The sequence below is a fragment of the Tribolium madens genome, unplaced genomic scaffold, assembly GCF_015345945.1.
Source record: "Tribolium madens isolate multiple individuals breed KSU strain unplaced genomic scaffold, Tmad_KSU_1.1 Scaffold_2;HRSCAF=44;Tcas5.2_LGX, whole genome shotgun sequence".
Taxonomy (NCBI): Eukaryota; Metazoa; Arthropoda; class Insecta; order Coleoptera; family Tenebrionidae; genus Tribolium; species Tribolium madens.
The window spans coordinates 2951926-2976169 of record NW_025400995.1 but is presented as its reverse complement, the minus strand read 5'-3'; the positions used below and the strand labels follow the sequence as shown (position 1 = coordinate 2976169).

Genomic DNA, 24244 nt, shown 5'->3' with positions numbered 1-24244 from the left:
TTACACAAACGTTTTAATTGATTCCAATCTTGTTTTTCAAAAAGTCATTTTGTCGCTTTTCCTTTATAATGCTATTTAATTAAAAACTAAGACACCTTACAATTCTGTTATTTGAAAGGATTTAACCAACAAAATTACATTTTCGTAACGACACTTCATTAGATCCAACACACTGAAGTCTCTACTAATCTAAATCTGCGAACGCATACATCTGTCTGCATTCGCTCTTCTAAATATAACTCAGTGAAAAGTATAAATCGACACTTGATTATTATAAGAAAATTGCTTACTGAAAAAACAATAAATAAATAATAAGAACAGCTTGTCGGAATCAAAAACACCCCAAGATAATTGAATTCTGCTGACAGTTATATTTCACTCCTAAAATCTATTTTTGGAAAGTGAAGAGAGTCCAGGATGCAAAAGTTGCTGATTCGGTTCGCAGGGGAGTAGTTTTCTAAATTATTACAAAATAAATTAACCACCATTTACGAGAAAACAAGCTAAATCACAGAGCCATAAAGGGATTATTATTTAATGATTCACTAATTTTTTCTTCGTGTGTTATTAAGATTATCGAGTCGTAAACGTTGCTATTTTATGGTGGCTATAAATTTATAATATTAGAGCTGTTGTTGTGTTTTCCTCGTGTTGGCTTAGTGTATTTTTACAAAACCGACATCTTTCAAATTTCCCAATAGATACACAAAGGAGCGGAATCGTTAGAGCTTGCTAAACGGAACGCCACCACACTTTAATGTAAATCAAAGTGAGGTGGTGTTCAATCTTGTTGAAAGATTTAGGAAGGCGGCTACCACATTCGAACGCTTTAAAAGTGCTCTATAAGGATTATAGACCTATGGCGTCACACCTGCTTCAATAATACTAAAATATGTTCCCAAAAAAAAAAAAAGATTCAATTCGAAAAGTAATACACCTATGAAATAATCCTAATGGAACTGAAAACTTTTGTACGGTTAATCCAAAAAGACCGAGTTCAAATAGACAATACGTTTACAAAACTGAGTTATACCTTACTTGTTAATATCAACAAAAGCACCAAAAAGCAACAATGGAACCAAACTGGGGAATATACTTCAGCAAATGGTTTAAATTTCAGAAGATTATCTTAACTCAGGTTTAGTACAACGTCTCTTGTACTTTATTTAAGTTCTTGGAATCATGTCAATGTAAGTAATTATGCTAAAAAGCAAAAACGTGCCTTTGTCGCCTAAACCGCTAACTAGAGTTTTCAACTGGAAACATTTTATTAGTGGTGACAAGCAGATTTTGTAAACATTATACAAAATGTTCGGTTTTATTTTGTCGGTTAAAATTTAATTTTATAAAACGTTTTTTTCTTTTGGCGTGAACGTATTTTACAGGTGAGCCTTTTTCGCTGATACACTGTTAAAATCACGCAATGAGTTTGAGTTGTTAGCGTGTAATTAATTATGTACTCATTAAACTAATTCCATTAATTAATTTCAGACTGCAAAACTAAATCGGACCATTGATCTCTTGCAGTTAATTAATAATAATTAAGTAACGATTCGCGATCATCGAAGTGAAGAAATTTGAAAAGTTCAATAGAAATTGAGCGAAGTTTGTGTTATATTAAAATATCCATAATTACGCATAATATATTGTAATTGAGTTGTAATTTATTTAGTAATTTCGATTAGAGTTAATTAGTCGTTGTTATAAATCAAGAGCGGTTTACCTTCGGCGCAACCTTTTTTCGGTTAAATGGATGGAGCAACTTATCAGGGGTAATGTAGAGGATCACGGAACGTTATTCTGAAAAATAAAGTATCTGTAACGAGGCAAAGTTTCTTAAATTAATTTAGTGTGAATTAAAGGCGTTTTTGTGCGAATCCCGTCACTTAATGATTGTTAAAATTCCCTCAACGCTTCACGCATTCGGTTGTAAACCTCGTATGAAGGTCGCAGAGGAACGGCAATAAAATTATGAGTTGTAACTGGTGAAAATAAATGATAAGTAAAACAAGTCGTGGGTTGCAGTTTGCTTGTAGAAATTAGGGTGGAAGAGAGTAATTTCGCGGGAGCGTAGGCTTCGGATTCCCCATATATTTCAAGATAAATAAAGCGATCGCGTCTCAAAAAAAGTTAAATTTACAATGCCGAGATTGTTATATTAGAGCACGTAAAATTTGGCATGCCTGAGAGACCCCGTGCGAATAAGAAGTACAGGGAGGAACACATTTAGAGAAGTGGAAGATATTTCTCTTTCCGGGAACGGAACGGTTACCGCTTCCATACGGAAACTTGAAATGACAAGTAATAAGTAACCACACTCGCTAGGTGTCAGGTGGACTATATAGCATCTCCGAAGTGCTAAAGTACTTCCTAAGTTCCCCATCGATCGATCGAAATGAAAACTACACCTGCTGTGATCTTAACGGGTTTCAATGGTGCACGCTAACTTCACACGTTTGGGTGTCTCAGCTTTTGTCCCCTATCTTCCTAGCCAACAAATATGATTATTGCTTCAAAGTATCGCCTTTGCTCCAACTTGATAATAGTTTTTGCAAAGGAGGGAGCCATCGTCGAGGTGTTTTCGTGAAGCAAATTCAATTCCGTCAGAAGCTAAATTTTCAAAGTGTTTTCTTTTAACACTTCTATGTCTATTTCCAAACATCGACACAAAATTGAATTACCTTAAAATTCATTTACGACATCATTCGCAAAAATCTTGACATGGATTGCTCGGCCAAGATACTTTCACGTTTTATTTCAGGCTTTATACTTTAATCGGATTAAACACTAAAAATAAAGTCACATAATCACACTTTGAAGCTACAGCTCCCTCCTCAGGATTTGTGCCGAAAGATTGTTAAATAACACTCACAAATGCAAATAACTTTCTCCTCCTTACAACAACAAATACACTAGGTTTGAAAAAACATTTTATTTACAAAACACAAAGAAGTTTGCGGACTTTCCTTAAGCTATAATACCAGATTCTAGATTTGCAGTTAGACCGAACTTTTCGTTAACGAAAAGTCAATGTAGAGTTAAAACTTAAGTCTGGAATACGTTACATACGTTATTCATAAATAATACGTCGTGTGCAGGTGTCGCCCCGCTCTGTCGAATGCTAATTTCACAAGTATAATTGCATTGTACGCTATGCATAAGGTTGAATAATTTACTACAGAGCAGTGGACGTAGTTGGCGCTAAAAATACCACAACGTTTGTTGATAGGAAAGAGAGTAGTGCAATGTTTACATTTATATCTTCAGTTGTAGTAAACATCTTACAATATATGAACTGGAGGACAATGTTTATACGAATCAAGACATGGCTCCGGTAATCCCTGCGCTAGCCTGGAAAATCACACTATCCCAGGTATCGTCTTTAGGACCCGACGTAAAATTGAATCACACTTAGGCGTGTGTGTGAACAGATGGAGCTCGACCTACTGAAATTTTACGAGAAAAGAGAATGGTCACGTTAACGAAAATCCCTTGCATGTTGGTGATTTCGAAAAAATCGTATTTATGGAAATAAGATACCACGGGATATTTGATTTTTAAAGAGATATGAGCCCCAAAATCGTTTAGTTTGGGGATACGGCTGCTACAAAATTATGAGATCATTTCAATAGAAGTATTTATTAGGGTTCGGTCGTAAACAAGACTGGAGATTCCAAAAGACACAAACAGGAAAATATCTATGCAATAAACTAATTCAGGTGCAGCCCCCCCAAAAAGTTGGTCAAGTTGATGTGTTCAAGCTAAGGCATTGTTGTTGAGATTCCAATTGGTGCATGTCTTCACACGGCTGTAAATAAGTTTTTGTGTTTTGTCTGGTCTTGCTCTGGCAGTGTGGTAGAAAAAGGTGCGTTTTCGTTCCTGGCAGTAGCTCGTTTCCTTTAAACAAAATATCGAAGGTTGCCACCAGCATGTTTTTACTTAATTTGGATTGTTTGGTGGAAAATGTTGCCGAGTATCGGAGCGAATTGACAAGAACATTTCGTTTATGTGTTGAAAGACGTTTGTAGGATGGCGAAGAGGGTACAGCCATGAGCGATTGCCATGCATTCGGTTCATTAGACACCGGCGTTGTGACGAAGACGCATTGGCGGAGAATTACGAAGGGCTTCCGACCATATTCAATGACAAATCATCCGGGAAATGCTTCTCGGAAGATGCTGGTCTATTAAATGCACACTTACATCTAATCTAAGAATTCTCGATTACATATAAGAGGAAGAAGTAACAGAATGGATAAAAATAATAAGGTGGTGTCCTTGGGAACAAGGGAAATAAGCACGATATGCGATAGCATTTAACGTAGCTGCTCGTGCATGTGTGGAGGAGATCTCTCAGTCCCGTGATACTGAATTGATGAGGAAGAGCGACGGGGTTTGCTAAAAATACGCGAGATAACGTGGAGATATTCCCTTTAAATCTGGTGGGGAATTTATATTAGGCATTAGAGTTTAATATCAAAACAGATAGGAGAGAACCGTGTCGAAGTTGGGCCAAAGAGTGTCATTCCAACTTCGCTACCTAGTTTGCATGAGTATTTTTTACGCTGACTTCTATTTAAGCCGATAATGTGAAACTTAACGGCATTGAGAAGCCGAGTCGAAAATCGATACCATTAATCTAGAACTTGAGGGCCACGACCTTCATTAAATGTCTCGTTTTATTGATAAAAATTAAATTTCTTATCCTTTGAGTTTTGCAGATAAAAGCTTCAATCGTTCTATCACTTTACTCTCAAAGGTAGACGCTACGCTAGCAAATTGAACGGCCAACTCATTCATTGAATTATCCATTAAAGTAAGAAGTATTCACGTTGTACCTGATGGCTCTGAAGGTACTATGACTTCAACACCTTAGATCGATACAAGGGCGCAAAACACTACACCACCTCTTGGACGCAAACAATACACTCTTGTGGCAAAAGCGACACACTTTCGCGTATAAACAACAGTGGCTTGCAACAATACACCAGCCGACAAATCGATGATTTATTCTCTTCCTTCTTAGTAAACAAAGAAGTCGTAAAGTAAAACTATGAATTTAAACAACGACTTTATATTATAGCAAAATCTTAGTCTCAAGACGACATTTCGGAAAGATAAAATTTGTGCTTTTGCTTGGAAATCGTGAAACTATAATACATTTGATTTATTGTCGCCAAGTCACGGAGAGTTTTTCCTCGGAAAATACACATTAAAAGAACATCATAAATAATTTTAAGCACAACTGGGAGAACGAACCCATTACAGAAGTGCCGTTTTTAGGATTAAAAACTGTATAAATATGTTTAAAACAGCCACAAATCTTAACTGTCCTAGACTCCAATTTCACTTTATTAATCCACCTCCACTTAAATTTAATAACTGATCGTGCTCCTACATTATCCCCAAAGACTCCCCGTCATGTTCCTCCAATAGCACAAATTATTTTCAAACTGTTCGGTTTGCATAGGTAAACTACCACTACTGCATTATTCTCACGTACTAAATTCGCTTGATTAATGCGACGATAGAAGCGACAAATTCGAACTCAATACACAAATAGCTACTTAAACCTCAGAACTAAACTAACACCTAAATGCACGTCTAATTAATCCATCCCCACAAGTTCATCAACCTCCAAGTTTCACACTTTTAACTGTTTCTTTGGTTTTTACTCGCTAACCGCAAAGCGACTTCCGTTAGGAAAAAATCTGCAACGTTTTGATTTTTTGACTAAATCTCAATGTGTGCTATTAAATTCGACGATTTCAACGCGAAACAATTTGCTAAATCACGTCTAAGCTCTACAAAGTCTACCTATTCAGCTTTTTTCCGACAATGCCGGCTTTACTTTTTTGCCAAAAATTGACTCTTCTTCTCACTGCCACTATAAAGTGTCGTCGAGTATTTAATATTGCTCCATTGTAAGAGGAAAAAAGAAATTGTTAAAAAATATCCAACCGTCGCAAAGCCACCGAGATTCGATTATTACTAAAAGTATTTCTCTCATTGGAATGAAACTTCCGGAAGTTAAACTAACTAATTTGAATAAATCGTAATGTGTGAGGTTCTATGGTGCGAAAACTTATCTTGTGCAGTAAAATGCGGAAGAGAAATAGGATGAATATGATTCTTTCGGAATTTCGTACAAAGATAATTACTTAGGCATTCATACTACTTTGAAAAAGTGTAATTATTAGGTTACTTTGCTAGTGGGTATCTGACTGAAATAAATTAATATTTACAATATTGTGTACAAAGCGAGTTTGTTAACAATATTTAGCAAATGAGGGGATGAATGTCTGCGTAATGAATTAGGTGGAATAATTTATGGTTTATGATTGATTCGAGTATTTTGCGTGAAGAACAATTAACTACAACAGTTAATTTGTTGTAAATTAATAGGTGGAAATGAAATCGCGCATGCAGAATTATTTAATTAATATAAAGAAAAAGAAACGTTAATTATCCTAGACCGGGACAGAAATTAATCAATTTAAAAAAGACCAAATTGCTGAGTCAATAAGAAATCTGTATTAATTAAATTCGTGCACGTCTTAACTCCGGGAAAGAATCTGTAATTTTATGCATAAAAATCTCATTTTCATCACATTTTCTTTCGCTTGTCATCAACGGTGTAAGCTTGTAAGCGCAGAAAATTTGAGTACGTTTAATTTCATTTTCTTTCCAAACAAGACAGCAGAAAAACTTTTTGAGGTAATAGAATAATATTGCGGTGTAAATATAATGACTTATTCATCTTCCAGCTTATATTACAGTAGCTAATCGAATCGTTTTAATCGGCCAAGTCAGACCTAATAAAAATTCCCTGTAAAATTTAATTTTCATCTTACTGAAGTAAACAGGAAGTTTAAACTTCGTCCCCTGTTATAATAGAGAAAAAAACCTAATCATTTTTCGGCTGCAACCCAAGAAATCGCGCTTGGATTTCAAACAAATCGATTTTTCTTTGACGGCGACATTATTAAATTACCAGAACATGTCATGCTTTGATTTCTAATATGCATCCACAAATATTTATCACCATAAAAAGGTTGCACCTCTTTTTGTATTTCAACAGCAAAGAAAATCGCTAAATCTGGTGCTAATTGTCCTATAAACGTATTATCTCATTTAACATGCACGGTTATGACTTTAATGACTAAACCCAAACTGACCTAAACATATTCTATCGTAATAACAACATTCCTATACTGTGAGAGGAATAATAGATGACTTCTGCGTTACTGTTTCAAAAACAATAAATATAAACGACATTCATTATCTATTATTATTGCAGCAAGCGGTTCGAGATTTGACATTACAATTAAATTTTTCAGTTAGGTATTTGTAAATAATTTTAATGGTGCGTAAATTCATGTTTAACGGCACTCTTCATCCGTGAAAAATTTAGGACATGTCGTAGCTTACTCCCTCCCGACAAGTAATATTAACAATCACATGTTAACAATAAACTGGGTCGCATATGTCAATTGCATTCCATTAGAACTCACAGCAATCAACTACAAGAATATTAAAAGCTCATTTGCCTTCCTCAATGAATTTTTCCCCTCTTGTGGCCGTTTTGACACTGACACAATAAAGACATCAGTTCAGCAGGAACTCTGTACAGCACATGTTTATGTATTTTGAGCATTTGCAACAGTGTAAATACAATAGTAGTGAGCCATATGGTCTTTCAAGTAACCGCAGGGTGTCGCTTATCTAGGTGGTCCAAACCAAAGCTGTACTGAATCTGAGATATATATCATCCGATGTCACATAAACCGACATAGCTTTGCCGGCTGCAGCTTATGCTAAATTGTGATGTCTCATCCTCACCACTATTTGTTTACTTTGGTGTTATTGGCTATCAAAAAAATAGCCGACGATTGCATCGCTTTGGAAACGTTCTAAAATAGGTATGAATGTATTTTTAAAAGCACGTGTACGGTTAAATGCTAAATAAACCATCTACGTAAACAAGATCGGAGTTTCTTTGATACAAAAGTCAGCTAGATCATTATTAAAGTACAGCTTGCCTGGTTTAATAAAAATTAAAACCGAAAAAAAGATAAACCAACCGTTTATATGCAATTTACGTCTACTATCTAGATTAATTAAATCATAATGCAACATAGATTTATTGGCTGGAACATTATCATCGAATTATATATGTCGGTTGTTACTCTGAATACAATTTCTAGGACTGCTTTACAGCACCTGCATGACGTAGACTCTAATCGCATCATTCATTTGGCTTCATAAAGGATCCTTGTTGACAAATCAAACATTTTTTTTTTGTTAGGCACGAAGGGTGCAACTTAATTAATCCATTTATAGTTGGATATTCATTGTCGCCCTTTCATATCAAGTCTTGAATTTCCGTCTTCCATTCTAAATGAGCCCCTGTGAAAAAAGAGTGGGTACTTATTAAACGAAGTGTTTTTTCGTCGAATTATTCCTGGGCTATTGGTTGCACGTTTTATTTTTTGATGAGTTTTGTATCGGGAAACACAGTGAAAAGAAAAATCCGCATTTTAATAAATTCCTAATTTGTACTTAAAGGAGCCTTTTGCTTGTGAGAAGTATTCCAAATGAAAAGAAACGATTTATTTGCGAAACCTTTACAACTCTCCACTTATTTGTATAGGCGAATAATTAAAAGGAAAATAAAACGTGATTTGATCCAACGCAAATCCAATTATACTTATGCAAGTTAAGAGAAGTGCGTATTTGGGGTAGATGAGAAAATTTGGGGTGTCGAAATGCAGAATTAGGACGTAGGGTAGGTTGTTAGATTTCGCTGTAATGTTTTGAGTCGGAAGCTTGTTGGTTTGGCAACCGAAGTGAACGTTAGAAATGCCTCCGGGTCTACATTTCTAAATGAACCATTGCCGTCCCTGCAAGGAGTCGAGATAAACCCCATTCCACAAAGCTCAATTTTGCGTTTATTATTTAAACAGCTAAAGTTTCTATTACTATTTTTGTTCACAACAGCCATAACCCCGAACGACACAAACTTTTCACAATTCATCAGAGACCACCGTCTATTTTCTCGTCTAGAATGATCCGAGAACACCTAATTCATCAAAACGTATGTACACAGCGACAGGTATCTGATACTATTTTAATGTACCAAATGGAAAGAGTTCAAAGAGGAGCATTTGAAATATCCTCCCGAATGGTTCCACTGTAATTACTCTATCTCATCGAAGTATTTTAAATGAAATTTTATCGATTCTGTTTCGCCAAAGAATTAAAACTTGAAATAAAAACGACCCTTGCATAGATTTAGTCACTGCTAATTGATTTTTTCCAAAACTATTTAACTTCACTTCAAACTTGTAATAATGTTTTTAATTGATTTTCTCTTCTTCCAAAGTATTAACAAAGATTGTCTATTTGGGTCAAATTATCTCTTTCCAAATAAAGAAGTTAAATAACTTGTTGGCTTATCCGAGACTTTAACTCTTGCCAGAAAAAAGTGATCAACGAAAATTTTCCGCGTTTAACCCAAACCAACTTTATTATAGCCAAGTTTTATGTTATTAAAACAAAAAATGACATTTTGAGACAACTGATTTCAGTTCATGTCTGAGCGCTCGACATTGCTCCACTTCCCTTTTCTACACAACACACACAAGTTAAGAATAAATTTATGGCAAAACATAAACATGAAAAGCAGTTATTTAAATGTCTGGTAACACATTCATTGTTGAAAATGTCACATACACAGTGAGTCAGCAAACGTGTTTATTCCTTTGTTTTAAAATTTTACTAATAGGGACTAATTTTTCTGACTGGTGGAAAAATGCACATTTGATATTTTAATTCGCCATAATATACCGCAAGTAATAATCGTTTAGATGTAATCTATGCATAACGGTAATTTCATTTTTGTCGTAATATTTCTAAACAAATTTATGTTGGCAATAAATAATATTTACTTGATTTAATTAACTGAGCGTTACCTTCAAAGGTTTTTTGAAAACTGGTGTAGAGACAAAGAAACTTCCTTCTATTACCTTCATTTATTAATATCTAACGACTTTTGTAAAATCAATTAAAATAGTGTTAAAACTGGATGTTCGATAGAGCTTTCCAGCAAATCACAGTATTGCACACCCCTGGAAATAATCTTTATCGTTATCTCTTTGGTAACGCTGTAGTCAGGTTTCCACTTACGGAAGTCCGATTAGTGGAAACAATTAACTCAGAGCTTGTAGTTTTACAAGTACAATTCTGTGGTTTCAGTTAACACCCAGATGGACCTTCATCAACTTAATACAATGCACCAAGTTTGTAAAAGAAAATTGTCTTTAATCTGACTTGACTTTAATTACTGAAAGAGCACCTGGGTCTAAAAAAGTCGTTTGTAAAAAGTATTTGGAATATTGGAAAGCCAACGCGAAACAAACAGTTTAGAAAATACGCGCAACGAGCTTAGAGATAGAGTGTTATGTCATTTTAATTAGAATGTGAGGGCATTTTGGCGTAAATCAGAATTCGGCAGTTCCTTCTGTAATCATTGACCGTGTAATTCTATGGGGAACAGAGAGAATGCTAATCCGTCGATTAATATTCCAGAGTGTAAAATTATTAACAGAACTTATATAACTAGTTTGGTTATGACAATATGAATTATGAAACTCAAATAAGTCGATTAGACGAGAAAACCGCAACTTGAAGTTAGCCTTCCAAGTTTTTCAGTAGAACTTGGAGATTTAATAAGTTCGAAAGGCGAGAGTTTCGCGAACTGTTAACGAAAGTTGGTGGTGTAAGTGTAATATCTAGTGCGAGTTGCACTAGTACTAGCGCTTAGCCAGTTTATAACGGTAATGTAATTTCCGTCGCTAGGTAAATCAATGTGAATTGGAGGAGACATTCGAGTTTTGCCATAACTTCCGTTTTCGGCGACGAGAGGGAAGCTGGTGGCACTTCCGCTAACTTACTTTGTATTCGACGTTGGAAGATCGTGGCGGCGGACAGACGTGCTAACAATGCACCCTCCATGTTTCGCCAAGCCTTCAGACTTTTTAACAAACCTACGAAAATACTGCCAGTGCCGCCCTCACATTTTCTAAACAATGCCAGACAAACTCTTCGCTACTTCACAATTCACGACACAAGCTTCAGTTAAAAGATTACGCATTTACTAGACGGGGCCTCTAATCTCACCCTTTTTTCAAGTTCAATTTGGCGATGTTTCTGTACAGTTTATATTATATACAGATATTCCGAAAGGACTTGCGGAGAAAGAGAGAGCAGCTGCAGATAATGTAAGGATAATGCACTTTGTCGCTTAGCCATGTAAAACTCAACTCTCAAGAGTTGATAATTTTATTACTATCACAAAATGCAACTCTGTTAACCTTGTTACTTTATATCACATAAAATTGTCGACTGCTATAAACATTAAGCTAGAAGTTTTAATGTCGGCTCTCAAGAACAATCGAGGTGTCACTCGAAATTCTCAGTGAGTCATCGTTTTTTGGGGACTGACCCCATCAATTCAATTACCCATCAAGCCGACTCAAATCACAGCAAAATCACGAATTACGCGCAATGTTGATACAACGATTACTGAATGCAAAATCAAAAAATCGATCACAGCAATTGGAGCGAGGGTGCAGCCTAATTGTGGTCTTGATAGATCCGCAATTATGGATATGTTGCAGTGGTTCCGGGCAAAATGGAAATAATGGAGGGGACAGGCGCCATAATCCGCTGTCAGCCTCGTGGCTAGCAACTGGAGCATTAGACATTCTTGTTCTCTGGAGACCCGATATACGACACACGTTCGTCCAAGTCGACAACAGATGCCAACCAACAATGCACGCACATCGATGCTTCTTTAAAAAAATGCCGAACGTTGTTTGGCTTATAAATTGCCTGATTTGAATCATAACAAACACTTTGACGACAAAAATTGTGTACATAGGCGACGGGAATTTTATAAATATACTTATAAAGTTAAATTTTAGGTCAAACATCCATCATAAAAGCGACATTTTCAACTGTGTACGAAAGAGGGAAAACACGGAAAAAATTTAATTATCCGGCCTCCAAATCATCAATAAAACAACATCATATATCGACAAAACGAAATTTGATAAATTCATCGTTTGCATCCCCTGTCCCAGAAGAGGACTGAACGATATAATATAATTTTTTTAATAAAATAACTTTAATTGGAAATTTAAATTGATAACAAAGGTCGTAATTTAAGCCTAACCACGAGAAAATTGGTCTCTTGGACAATTTACGTTTCACACTCTTGGGTGAAATAATTTTTTTTCATCATGAAACTTTACAAAATTAAATGTGTTGTGCCATTCGAGGGCGCTACTCGGAATAATTTAGCACGCTAACAATATCACTATCGAATGCAAAACTGTCGTGTATACTTGACCATTTCCATGTAAATTTTTATTGCTAGAATTTTATTACTTGAATAAAGAAAGCAACTTCCTACAACTCAGTTGTTGTTGTTACCGTCTTGAGATTACATTCTACAACATGCAGAAAGTATCACTCTGCTACAATCCCTACTGTACGGAATATTTTTTAATTTCAACAAGCATATTCCACGTATGCCACATCAGTTTAGAATATTGCAGAGATAGCACTTTCTTGAATGACATTTCAAATTAATTTTATATGTTGGTACATACATCCGGTGAATATTCGTGGCATATGCGGCAAGTATATTTGTAGTACGTACATGGAATATTAGACAAGTTGCAAGTTTCGTAAAAGATTGAGCATTTTATTGATCATATGTCTTATTCATGGCGCGATTGTACCAACAGTTTAATGTAAAAATGATTTCCGTCTTGTGTGAGCTATAAATGGAAGTCATTACTTCTGCATAGTTAGCGGTTGTAGTACAAATGATTGGAACGAGCTTTAACGTGCGTCTGAGTTGGAGAGTTCAACTCCTCAATAGTTCTGGGATCAACTCTATATTGAATGAGTCGAAGATAAAGAGCCAAGGGAGTACAATTTATTTTTCTTTAAAAACCTGTAAGATGTATGAGGCATTTGCGCATTTTTGGAACACTCTCACTCATTTATAATGGGAACCACGTCAACCTATAAATACAATGTCAACTAGCAATAATTTATCGGGCGTTCAAGTTTTGCGAAAAATTAATTAGAAAGCCGGGTCTACTTCCACAGTGAAAGAAAAAATAAGCGATCACATTGAGAGATTATTGACGCACCTAGACTATCGACGGAATGTAATTGAGGAAGCGGGTTTTATTTATGGTTTTACAGGTATCGGGGAATTAGTGGTACGTGGAGGCGCATTTGAGTAAAACAAACGCATTTAAATTCTAGTGAGCCGTCTAAATTGACGAGATTTATGGGAATTGCTTCATTGTTCAAATTACAGATGCTAAGTCAGGAGCGTTGTAATTATGGGAATGTTTGTGACAATGATGGAAACAGTAATAAATTCCGAAAATGATGATGGAAAAAAATAGCAGTCTGAAAATCCGCGATTCAGGTGTCGCGACCATTAATTCGAGTGTTGTGGAGACAACGCATGTTAGGCCAGCTAAGCTCTAAATTTATCGGGAGCTGATTTATGTGCCAGAAGAGCGTCGATGTTGAATTTGTCTTGCAATCGGAACCTAAAAGGGGGGTTCGAGCTGGCCTCCTACTCGATCCGACTCTTATTGAGTCTTCACCGGTTCACATTCGCATGCACAGACACGTTAACTAGATTTGATTCCATTGTTCCTCAATTCTCGACTGCCGCCAACTAAACCAAACATTTGGTTTAGCCGAACGGGACCGTTGCTGTCAAAACTCATAAGTTTTGATAAAATTTAGCAAACTTGAAGGAGTTTCGCTTTGACCGTGCTAATTACTGATTTGCTAATAAATTAAAGGGTAAACTTTATAATGTCGTTACTGATATATGACGTACTCGACCACATGCAACCACTTAGGAGCTTTGCATGTTTCTACACACTTATTAGCCATGAAATCGAATCTGACAATTTGTGTTCGATCCATTCCCGTGTCACAAACACAAAGGTACCCTTCTATATCAATTCCGACTAATTAGCAACATTACGACTTTAAACTACGCATTTTAAGCTATCGACATTTGTCACAGAACACAACGCCTATTGTGGGATAAACAATGCTCGCCCACAAATGATACATTTTATCTTTGCCATTCTTACAATTCTCTGTTTATGTTAGTGTCGCGACACCCTCACAAATCCGAGGCCGTTTCATTCAATCTAACACAACGATGGAATAACAACGGAATGATTTAACCATAAGATCTACGTCCTAAATAATAAAGTTTCTCCAGCAAATATTTTATTGATGGAAATGTAATTTTGATGCGGCCTCCTGCCAGTAAGTTAAAAATTCTTTTGTCTCATTCCATGTCGACGACAGTAATAAAATAAATTTCGAACTCGCTCCGCGAACTCTCTTTACAACAAGAAATACTTTTGTTTTCTTTTTAACAAACCCGAAATTCCTACTAAACTATTTTTCAACACCGTTTACGTTCAAACTTCCATTCAAGCGTCGCATCATACATGCAGGACAGATCAATCACTTAGTCACCACTCTTCAAAAATTGATCAATCCTCTTAAACTACGGCAAACACTTGGAAAAATTTAATATTATGAATATTCAGCGCGAAAGAACTATAGCGATAAAATCTGAATACGAAATATTTTAAATGAAGCCACAGTCAATTTGCAATAAGTTAAATTTCAGTTTCTCGCGAAATTCCTTCTCGGCTATAGTTTTATTCAACAGTTGGTGAGTTGGTGTATTAGAATAACTTTACACAATTCAAACAAATGTGGTCACGTCAACTCATCCATCTATGGAAGTCATAATGATAATAACACGCAAAACAAAATCAGAAGCTATTGTATGCAAGCATTCTATTAACACGTGTCAGGATTATGCATAAAGACGTACCTTAAGGTTCAATGTAACGACCACGAGTAGTTCACTATCAACAATTATCTTGATTTATATTTTATTTATAGCGCATTGTGCTGGGAAATTGAAAATCGCTTAGTTTTTGGCTGTGATATGAAACGGAGAAGTGGTCCCATGCGAGTCGGTTAAATGGAGTATAAGAGGGGTTCTACGCAATCTTTGCATCATTGTGCAGATCCGAGCAATAAAAATGAGCGGAAAACGAGGAATATTTTGTTTTAATTTAAATGCTTACACGTTTAATAACTCATAAAACGTCGAGTAAAAATTCCACATCACGATCTAAATGTTCTTAAAAGTCGTGCCATCTCGCATTTCCTAATAAAAAAAGCAATTTCCACTTAAGTGAAGTTAATAATAGCACGTAACCTTAAAATCGAGGCTTAGTTTTTGTGTAAATGTCGAAAAGGGAGAGAAAAACAAATTCTCAAGACCCTTTCTTGCGGCATCGACAACTCATAAAATGTTGAATTGTGAAAATACTTTCGGACATGTGAGATGTGTTAACGCTTCAACTCGTTCTAAAACGGCTCTATCATGCAGATCTTGTCTGAGTTTTTCAGAGTTTTGCGTCTAGTGATAATGCGATGATGTTAAAAGAGTGTGCCAAATCGAATCAGTCGAGTGCATATTTAAATCATACCGTACTCCCTCCCTGAGGATTTTTCGCTTGATAGACAACAATACAATGTATGAGCATACTTTTAAGATTTAAATTCTTACCCTGAAATGTGAATGCAATATGATTCGATTCGTCACTGTAAAGGGGAAACCATCGAGGGAAGAATCGAAAAATATGCAGATGCGAAGATTTCCACATGACTCAAGCCAAACGAATTACCGACATTATACCAACAAAAAATATTTCACGTTTTAATTTCGCCAAGATGACACAAAATTTTGTTGAAGCTTAAAACAATGATAAATTGTTTAACAGTATGCCACTCTGGTTGCTTAATCGCTTATGCCGCGTCTTGATTATAATCTCTCACCACGTCGTTTTCACTAAGCGGTTTCAATGTTATCGAAATTCGTCCCTAAATTAGAATATTTAGGTCACCACCCTTACCCGAAGGGTAACCAATAATAATGCGGAAAAACAACCAAAATATCTGTCCGCTCATTTACACACCAACACCACAACACAAAAGACAATTTCCAAACATCTCTCCTAAATTCATTTACATTCAATTGCCACAATTAGGCCCCAAGTCAACAACCATTTTACATTTCACTGTCATTACTCAGATTGCTATTTCTTGTCGTGGGCGACCTGGAAATGGATCAAAAGCAGTTTCCAAAAACTAAATCACGTGATTTTTTTTTAACTATATTCTCCTTTTCGCACGACAACTACCCGATAAATACTCCGATGAGTGCAAAAAATCCGATAATTATCATTTAATTAAAACTATGGGGTCCATAACGGATTTTTAAATTATTAGACATAAAAGCGCTTTTCCCAAAGCGACACAAACTCAATTTCAAACAAATTGGTTTAAATTTGAAATTTATACGAATCGGACGAGCTTCGATTCTGTCGATTTCTATCGCGATCTTGTGCCCACTGAAATAATCGCTACAAGATCGCTCCCAATTTACTCAACACTTTATTCCCACATAAATCAAACAAAAGAAAACGACACATTATCATTAATTATTATTATTGGTGCGATAAGAATCAAATAGTCGGAACGTTTGGTAGATTTATTGTGTTTATAATCGTCGGTATTATTATTCGTTCGTGTTCAGGGAGCAAACGAAGTGAAAAGTGTCTGGCAAGTTCCGTGAAGTATTTCCCAAGAAATCTGCTTTAAATAGCGAAACATTAGTTTTTTATACCGGTGAGGTGCGGATTTAATGGGAGATCTTATCTCACTCTTAAGGTGTCACCAAGTACCCCTGAAACAGATAGCTAACATAACCGATGCATGAATGCATAATGCACACCCCAAGATTAAAATCTACAAAGCGAAAATCGTGCCACATCCACTATAAAAGGTGCTTCTAATCCTCAGGCGTGTCTTTAAAGCGCCGAGTTGCTACGCTTATTTACAACACCACTATCAGGTTTCTAAGGAGAAATTAGATAATTAATTCGGCCACCAAAACTAATTAACCACAACATGCACTGGTCGCTATAGAGTTTTCAAGTCAATCTTGATATTTGTATTCGGGAAAATTTTTATTACATTTAATTGGCAACTCAAAGTGGTTTAAACTTTAGCAAAGGGATTCAAACCCTACTTTAATCAAATATTATACAGAAAGGGACCAAGTAAAAAGTTACACTCAACCTAATCAAAGCAAAAAATCAACTAAATCAAGGCAATACATTACACGACTAATGCTGCTAATTCGATATGGTAAAGCTCCCTCTTAATGGACATTCTTTTATTTCACTACTTCTTTGTTTGGAGAGCTGTGACAAACTTTATGTATCATGTTTCTATCAACTACCTACATCCCGTATCAGTTTCGTATCAAAAAATATTTTTTTTTTGGTAATATTTCTTGGAACTGGCCAACTTGTGATGACAGGTGGAACTGATAATAATTTGGTAGTAATAATTCAATTTTGAAAAAACCAGTGAATATCACAGCCAATGTTTAAAACAAATGTTATGACACAAATATCAATATGATGATAAACAAAACAAGTGTGTTTATGTATTCACAACTACGTAAACAGTAAAATACAAACACGAGATAAATGACAAGATTTTAATAAAATCTTTAATACAGCTTGGGAATGAATACTCAGATAATGCTTGCAATTTTTATTGGTGCAAGGAATATTAGAGAGACAATATGAAAATTTAATATTTAGTAAATTATGAAAACGCGCAAAAATGCAAAGTGGAAGTAAATTTAAGTGCGGCACTTTTACATGCTTGTCGAGAGCACGTTCACCCAATCTTGAAACAATAAACAATCGAAACTACCGTCTTGATCAAACATAGCATTACCTATTGTGTAAAATAATATCAACAGAGTATAAAGTGCAATTTTACAACGTCTATTTCATTGGATACTTCTGAGTAAACTATCGGATAGTTGTAAAGATATTAGCGGTTGAAAAGGTGAAATATTTTCTACCTGACCAGTTCCATTTTTGAACAATAGCAGGTAATGAATAAATAAAACGGGTCAAAACAGACGAGTAAGGTTAAGTAAGTTATTGCTGTAGCGCTTTTAAATTATTCTTCAGTTGTTTAAAAAATGAGACTAATTTTTAACAAAATTCATTAAAAAGCCATATAATCTTAATTATTAAAACAATTAAAGTGTGAAAATCAAAAAAGTTAAGTAAAAAGAGTGACACTAATTGAGCTATAAAATTTTCCGTAGCATTGGCTAAAAAAGGTAATAACATCAACACCTATGATTACCATTTTTATTTTTATGTCTCAGTCAACACCTTATTACACGGAATTTTGACATTTATGTGCTGCAACAGTAATTTTACGATCATTGTTTCCTTTTAATTTTTTTTTGGAAAGGTAATCGATAATGCACATTAACCATCATTTGGTAAATTCAACTCGAAATGAAACATTTTCAATGATTAAATCCCCATTAAACGTACATAGTTGTGGGTGGACTAAATAGTTATACCTATTATACGGCCTTCTATACCTTTCAGTGGTATAGAAAGTTTAATGGGAATAGCTTGGAATATTCACTGGCAAATGGTCTTTAAAATCGAGCCGGCCTTGGTCCATTAAAAATTTAAACAGTTCTGTGGAAAATTAAATGAAACAAATATTGAAATTTCCAAACGAAACAATAGAGATAAACAAAAAAGACGACTAAAGCAAGGCAAGTAAGCGAATCAAGTCAGGAAGTTAGAAATGCATAAACTTGTCATCTTTAATCCGCATTCAAGTAATCAAAAGCATTCTGTGACATTTCACTCCGGGGATCCACCTGAATTTCCCACTCGAAAGGGAATCGAATCGAGGCCGACTAAAGTTTATTTGTTTGAAATCCTCCCACAAATCCTTGTCTCAAGACTGGATCCCAACTTCTATATTTTTAACGATATCGACTGACACTTCTGTAAAACTACCACGAAACTAAACCTAACCACCATACCGCCGCCCGTCACGGAGCTTTTACCTTATTATTAAAAATGAGAAGTTTTTTAACTCTGCCACAATGGCGCGTAATTAATCTCTGACTAACTGAGATTGAATCAATCATAAGTTTTAATTTCAAAATGTTTCCGACAATTCGCAAAATAAATGAAATAGATAAACGCAGTTTGTATAATGAAATGACGAATCTGATAAGCTTCGTTCAAAGTAAAGCACGATTTGAATTTTTGGTTATTTAAAATAACAAATCAAGGGTATCACTCAACTTACATACTCCTAATTGCTTCCATTACAATTTTTAAAAGCACTAATTGCCGATTTTACACGTGCTTAATAACACTGCAGAAACGCAATTAAGCAAATAAATGTCAATTAAAACACAGCTAACTGTACAATTTTGCCCAACACATGTGATTAGTTACAAAAAAATTTCAAGTCAATTTAATAATTTCTGATTGAAAGTGATTAAGTCAAGCGAGGGTCTTTTAATCCGCTTTTAATCACCGAAAGTCGACTTTAGCTATTTCTGCAGGATCGACAATCTATACAGGTGGTGGTTTAAAATGCTTTGAAAAAAAGCTGCCTTGAAAGCAAGTTTGTGGAAGTTTCTCGTGGTTGCAGAAACAATGCAAATGTGTGCGAAGTTTCACTTTTGGTCAAAGCCCGAAGTATCCATAAAGTTGCGCGAAAGTTGCGGTGCTCTGAGGCACTTACCTTAAGTATGATAAAATCCATGTATGTTGCGTTCAATTGCAAGCACAAGTCGATCGCATCGGAACGAGAGGCACCGAGACAACGCGTGTGTTGGAGTTCGTGGAGTCGTCCGTGAAGAGCGAGCGCATTGCGAGCACTGAGGCCACTGAACGGCTGCAGCCACCCAAGCTGAGGCACGGATTCCAACTGAGTAACGCCGTGGTTGCGACTCCGTGCTGTACTTGTGCTGCAGTCTGCACCCCAGCGCCCCCCTGCTCTTCATCAGGAATACGCGTTCATTATCTTATATTGTTGATAGCTATGGCAAGGTTCAGGGGCTGGCCGGTCGCATTCCGGATGCCGCGACACGTTTAATTCAATTAGAACTTTTTCGGACCCGTGCCCCTGGACCTCAGAAGCAATTAACGCACACAATGCCTCACCACCAATCAACATATCAACACACCCAATTTCAAATGTTCGACACCGGGACCACCGGCACAAGCACAACAATAACTCAGACCCTTCACTTCCGAGAGAACACCGAAATCAACAACACGCCAATAAAACCAACTAAACAACCGGACTATTGCCACAGGGCACCTGGACAACTTGCACTTCGGACTCAGAGTGCCGAAATTAATTTATAGGCTAAGTGTTTGAACACATAAAAACGTCAAATGTGATGGATTCTTAAGCGCCGACAATGTGGGTGTCCCGCCATACACTCGAAAACGATCCCAAAAGCACCATTTTCGAACAGGATTCTCCATTTAAGTGGAGGAGGTCCTGCACTTTGTCGTCAACGCTAATTAAAAACACAATCTGCTTACATACCAGGTGAATAAAAAGTATGGAACCAAACGTTTTTTGCTTAAAGTATTTATTTTTCGAAAAAATTAACTGATGAATGTTAAAGTACTACAAAAATGTGATGTTTTATCATGAATAAAAATTTTCGAATTTTTTTGTTTTTGAGTACTACAAAAAAATATTTTTTAAAAACTCAACCCACTATATAACCATTTTTTTCATGAAGGTTATGATCTAAGGATTACAACTATCTACTTCATATTTAATTAAAAAAAAATTGACATAAATTGCAATTTTGACAAAAAATCCCATAACTCAAAAACACAACAAAAGTTCGTACTCAAAATACGATTACATTTTTTTTTTTATTTCTTTAATTTATACTAATTATTATTTTCTGGAGGCAAATGATTAAAAGTACCGCTTGGTTCCATACTTCCTTTATATTCACCCAGTATATAATACAATAAATCGATAAAAAAGTAAATAATATGAACTCTAATACTACGTGAGAATGGGACACCATGTATAATATCCGTCTTAAAAATAGACGATTTTTAACAACACCATCATGAAGCAATGAACTCAAGACAATTTTTATTGTTCCTGCAAATACTGTGAATGTTGTATACAAAGTTAGATGTTCTATTGGCTTGCAATTAATTAGGACATATTATAACACTTCACTTGATTATATTTTCACGCCAATTTGAAATGCTATTTTCCACATTGAAGCTTTATTATCGATTGCAAGTTTTCTTTGTGGCATAATAAATATAGTGATAACAGAGGGTAGATGTTGTTACAGTTTACATATCAGCAGAATATTGCTTATCGAAACCCTTGTTTTAATGGCTGTTAAATTGTCAGGATTTCATCGAGACGATGGACGTTTATAGGATGGTTAAGACAGTAAAAGTAATTATACATCTAAATCGACTTAAAATTCAATTGTTCTCACTGTGATGTTTAATTAGTTGTCTTTTCAATATAACCAACGTTGTAAATGATGTTAAAACCGAATTGAAATATATTTTCCTTTCTACTATAATTGCCAACTGTCAATATATTTTCTTTTTTTAAATTGTGTTGTGTTGTGGTCTATACTTTGCATAATTAAAGAATGATGAATAGATTTTCGTTGCATTCTTTCTTTGCCATATCGACCGACAGTCACAACATGCTTTGAATTATAATAAATAGACTAAACCGGGCTGAATTCCGACTAAAAACCTTCTAGAAAACTGTTTTTACACTATACTTTTTATTTCTTTGGTAAAGAATATCGGGACAAGAGCGAGTTAAATAAATAAAAAGGATCCACAGTTACGCTAGCACAATATTTTTGATTTATTTCGGATAGTGTGTAATTTTGAGCTGATTGTATTTGTTTAACTAGTCGAAGACATCTGTTCACTTGAGTAGACTGGAGTTGTTTGGTGTTGATTTATTGATGTGAAGTGTGAAAAATAATGTACGTACCGTTCTTGGGAGGTAACCCTGACAAAAAACTACAGTTTAAAAATTGTTCGAATTGAAGTAGGTCACAGAAGGTCACAATGTCTTCTCCGAAAAGTCAGTTAGATGTGAAAACTGCCGATAGGTAATCAATAAGTCAACCGCGGTGCTTATCAGTACGAACAATTCAATTATCACCTGTTTCTTATTCTTCACAGATGGTAACACGCACTTAGTATGTCTCCGTAAATAAAACATTTACATTTAGAAATGATTACCACAATGGAAATAGCAATAAAGTTTGACAGGTTGACGTATGTTACATGTATAATTCAAGATACAAAACAACTCTTTTATAGAATCTACTATTTTTCTGAAACATAAGTTTATCTTCTGTCTTATCGCGATTTATTCCCGGTCAGTGTACGAAAAGGGTTGATTATTTTTCACTTCGGAAATATGCATGCGATGTTAAAGATCCACATATCGTCTAAAATTAACCTCGCCCTATAATGGTGCACAAATTGTGCCATTTCCTGTAGCTGTCTGTCTTTATTAAGTTAGTGACAATACTGAATCTGGGCTGGGCCAGAGTTAAAGTCTCTCTATAATGCACCAAAAAATAGGAGGAAAACTTTACTAAATAAGAAGTTCATTGTTTTGGAAGTGTCTTCTGGAGTCTGATTTCCAAGTCTAACTTTGTTAATGTTAATAATGTCATAAAACTTATTATTGTATGTTACGACCAATTCGGAGATTATGTTTATTTATTCTTGTAGACAGACCTTGAAAATGTTCATTATGCACCAGACATGACAGATGAACAAGATGCTACTGCATGACCAAACATGGACGACGATTTCTCTAAAACACATAGTTTTAAATCAAAGAAAAATCCGAAAGCTAGACTCATATTGATTTATGAAACTTAATTAAAACCTTCGCTAACGTCTAATTTATTTATCCCGCGTCTAACTATCTGTAACTAATTTTCAATCACGTGAATGCGCCGCTTTAGATGCAATCTACACGATAAGCTCATTTGATTAAAAAATCATTAGAATTAATTTGTATTTTGTTTCCTGATCTTGCTGTTCTCATGAATTTATTATCATCTCCATGTAATTTATCTTTGTTTACGGTTTTTTTTCAAACCGTATTGAAAAATAAAATAAAATCAACAGTCACAATCAAATTACTCTAACGACGCTGCCTATAAATAAGAACAAAAACATTAAACTGTTGATCTTACTCTGCTTTCAACGTACAAACAAGATGGGAAAAACTCCATTCATTTGTTTTCTACATTCCTTCTTCTCACGATGAACTCGTTCGATGAATATGTAAAATTCATAGATGATATGATAAAGTGAAGTGGCTAATCCTTTCCACGCGTTTTAATAATTAGGATAAATATTAATCCAATCTAAATCGGTGTACGAGAGCTCAGTTGGTTATAAAAAATTAATAATGCATAACAGTTTCCATTTGTTTGTATCCTGTAATGGTGAACCTACTCTACGTTTTCGCTTTATTAGATTTGATGCAGATTGTAAATCAACAAACTGTGGTTATTCACCAATAATTACTAATAATGTGATGGTTTTTGATGTGATTATTACAATTTACATTCGCAAATTGAGCCAAAGTTTTTTTTGCCAATTATTCATACAATAAATCACCTCTCCAGAATCGGTAAAATTTGATTTTAATCCCTTTCTGTTTCAGTTCAAAATGAAATCTCCTCGGTCACGCATCGAACCTATTGTAGTTCAAACATGAAACAAATATTAAAGTCGTTGATTCATAAATTTAAAAGAAACCGAAATATTTTATAACGTTACCACTGAAAGCTCTCGCTGAAAATTAGTTTTTCCGAACTATTTCCTCTAACGAACGGAAGACTTTAATCATAGTTTTATGATCGCCGAGATAGTTTATAGATGTTTTGGTAAGTTAGTAGACATTTTATTGGTGAACGTTTCGAACACTGTCACAGTTTTATGAAATTGTTATTATCGACACATAAAGTTCAATAAATCGCAAATTATCGCTAACTGTAAAGACACACCAGCTGCTGCTCAACCGTTCTATCGTAATGAAGAGCAAAGTGCAATTATTTTATTAAAATAAAACCTAAAGACCTTTATCAAGTTTAAATTGAAAGTTTACAGCTGCGATAATAATAA

At 35.2% G+C, this 24244-nt stretch overlaps 1 protein-coding gene across 1 annotated transcript in view; it reads right to left on the bottom strand.

The window, feature by feature from the left end:
* LOC123006170 (PDZ domain-containing RING finger protein 4) overlaps positions 1-19984 on the bottom strand; it is a 33916-nt gene extending 13932 nt beyond the window's left edge. Inside the window, exon 1 of the mRNA XM_044400445.1 lies at positions 19806-19984. Coding sequence (XP_044256380.1) covers positions 19806-19826 — 21 coding nt within the window. The 5' untranslated portion in view covers positions 19827-19984. The remainder of the gene's footprint in view (positions 1-19805) is intronic.
* Between the last annotated feature and the right edge of the window lie 4260 nt (positions 19985-24244).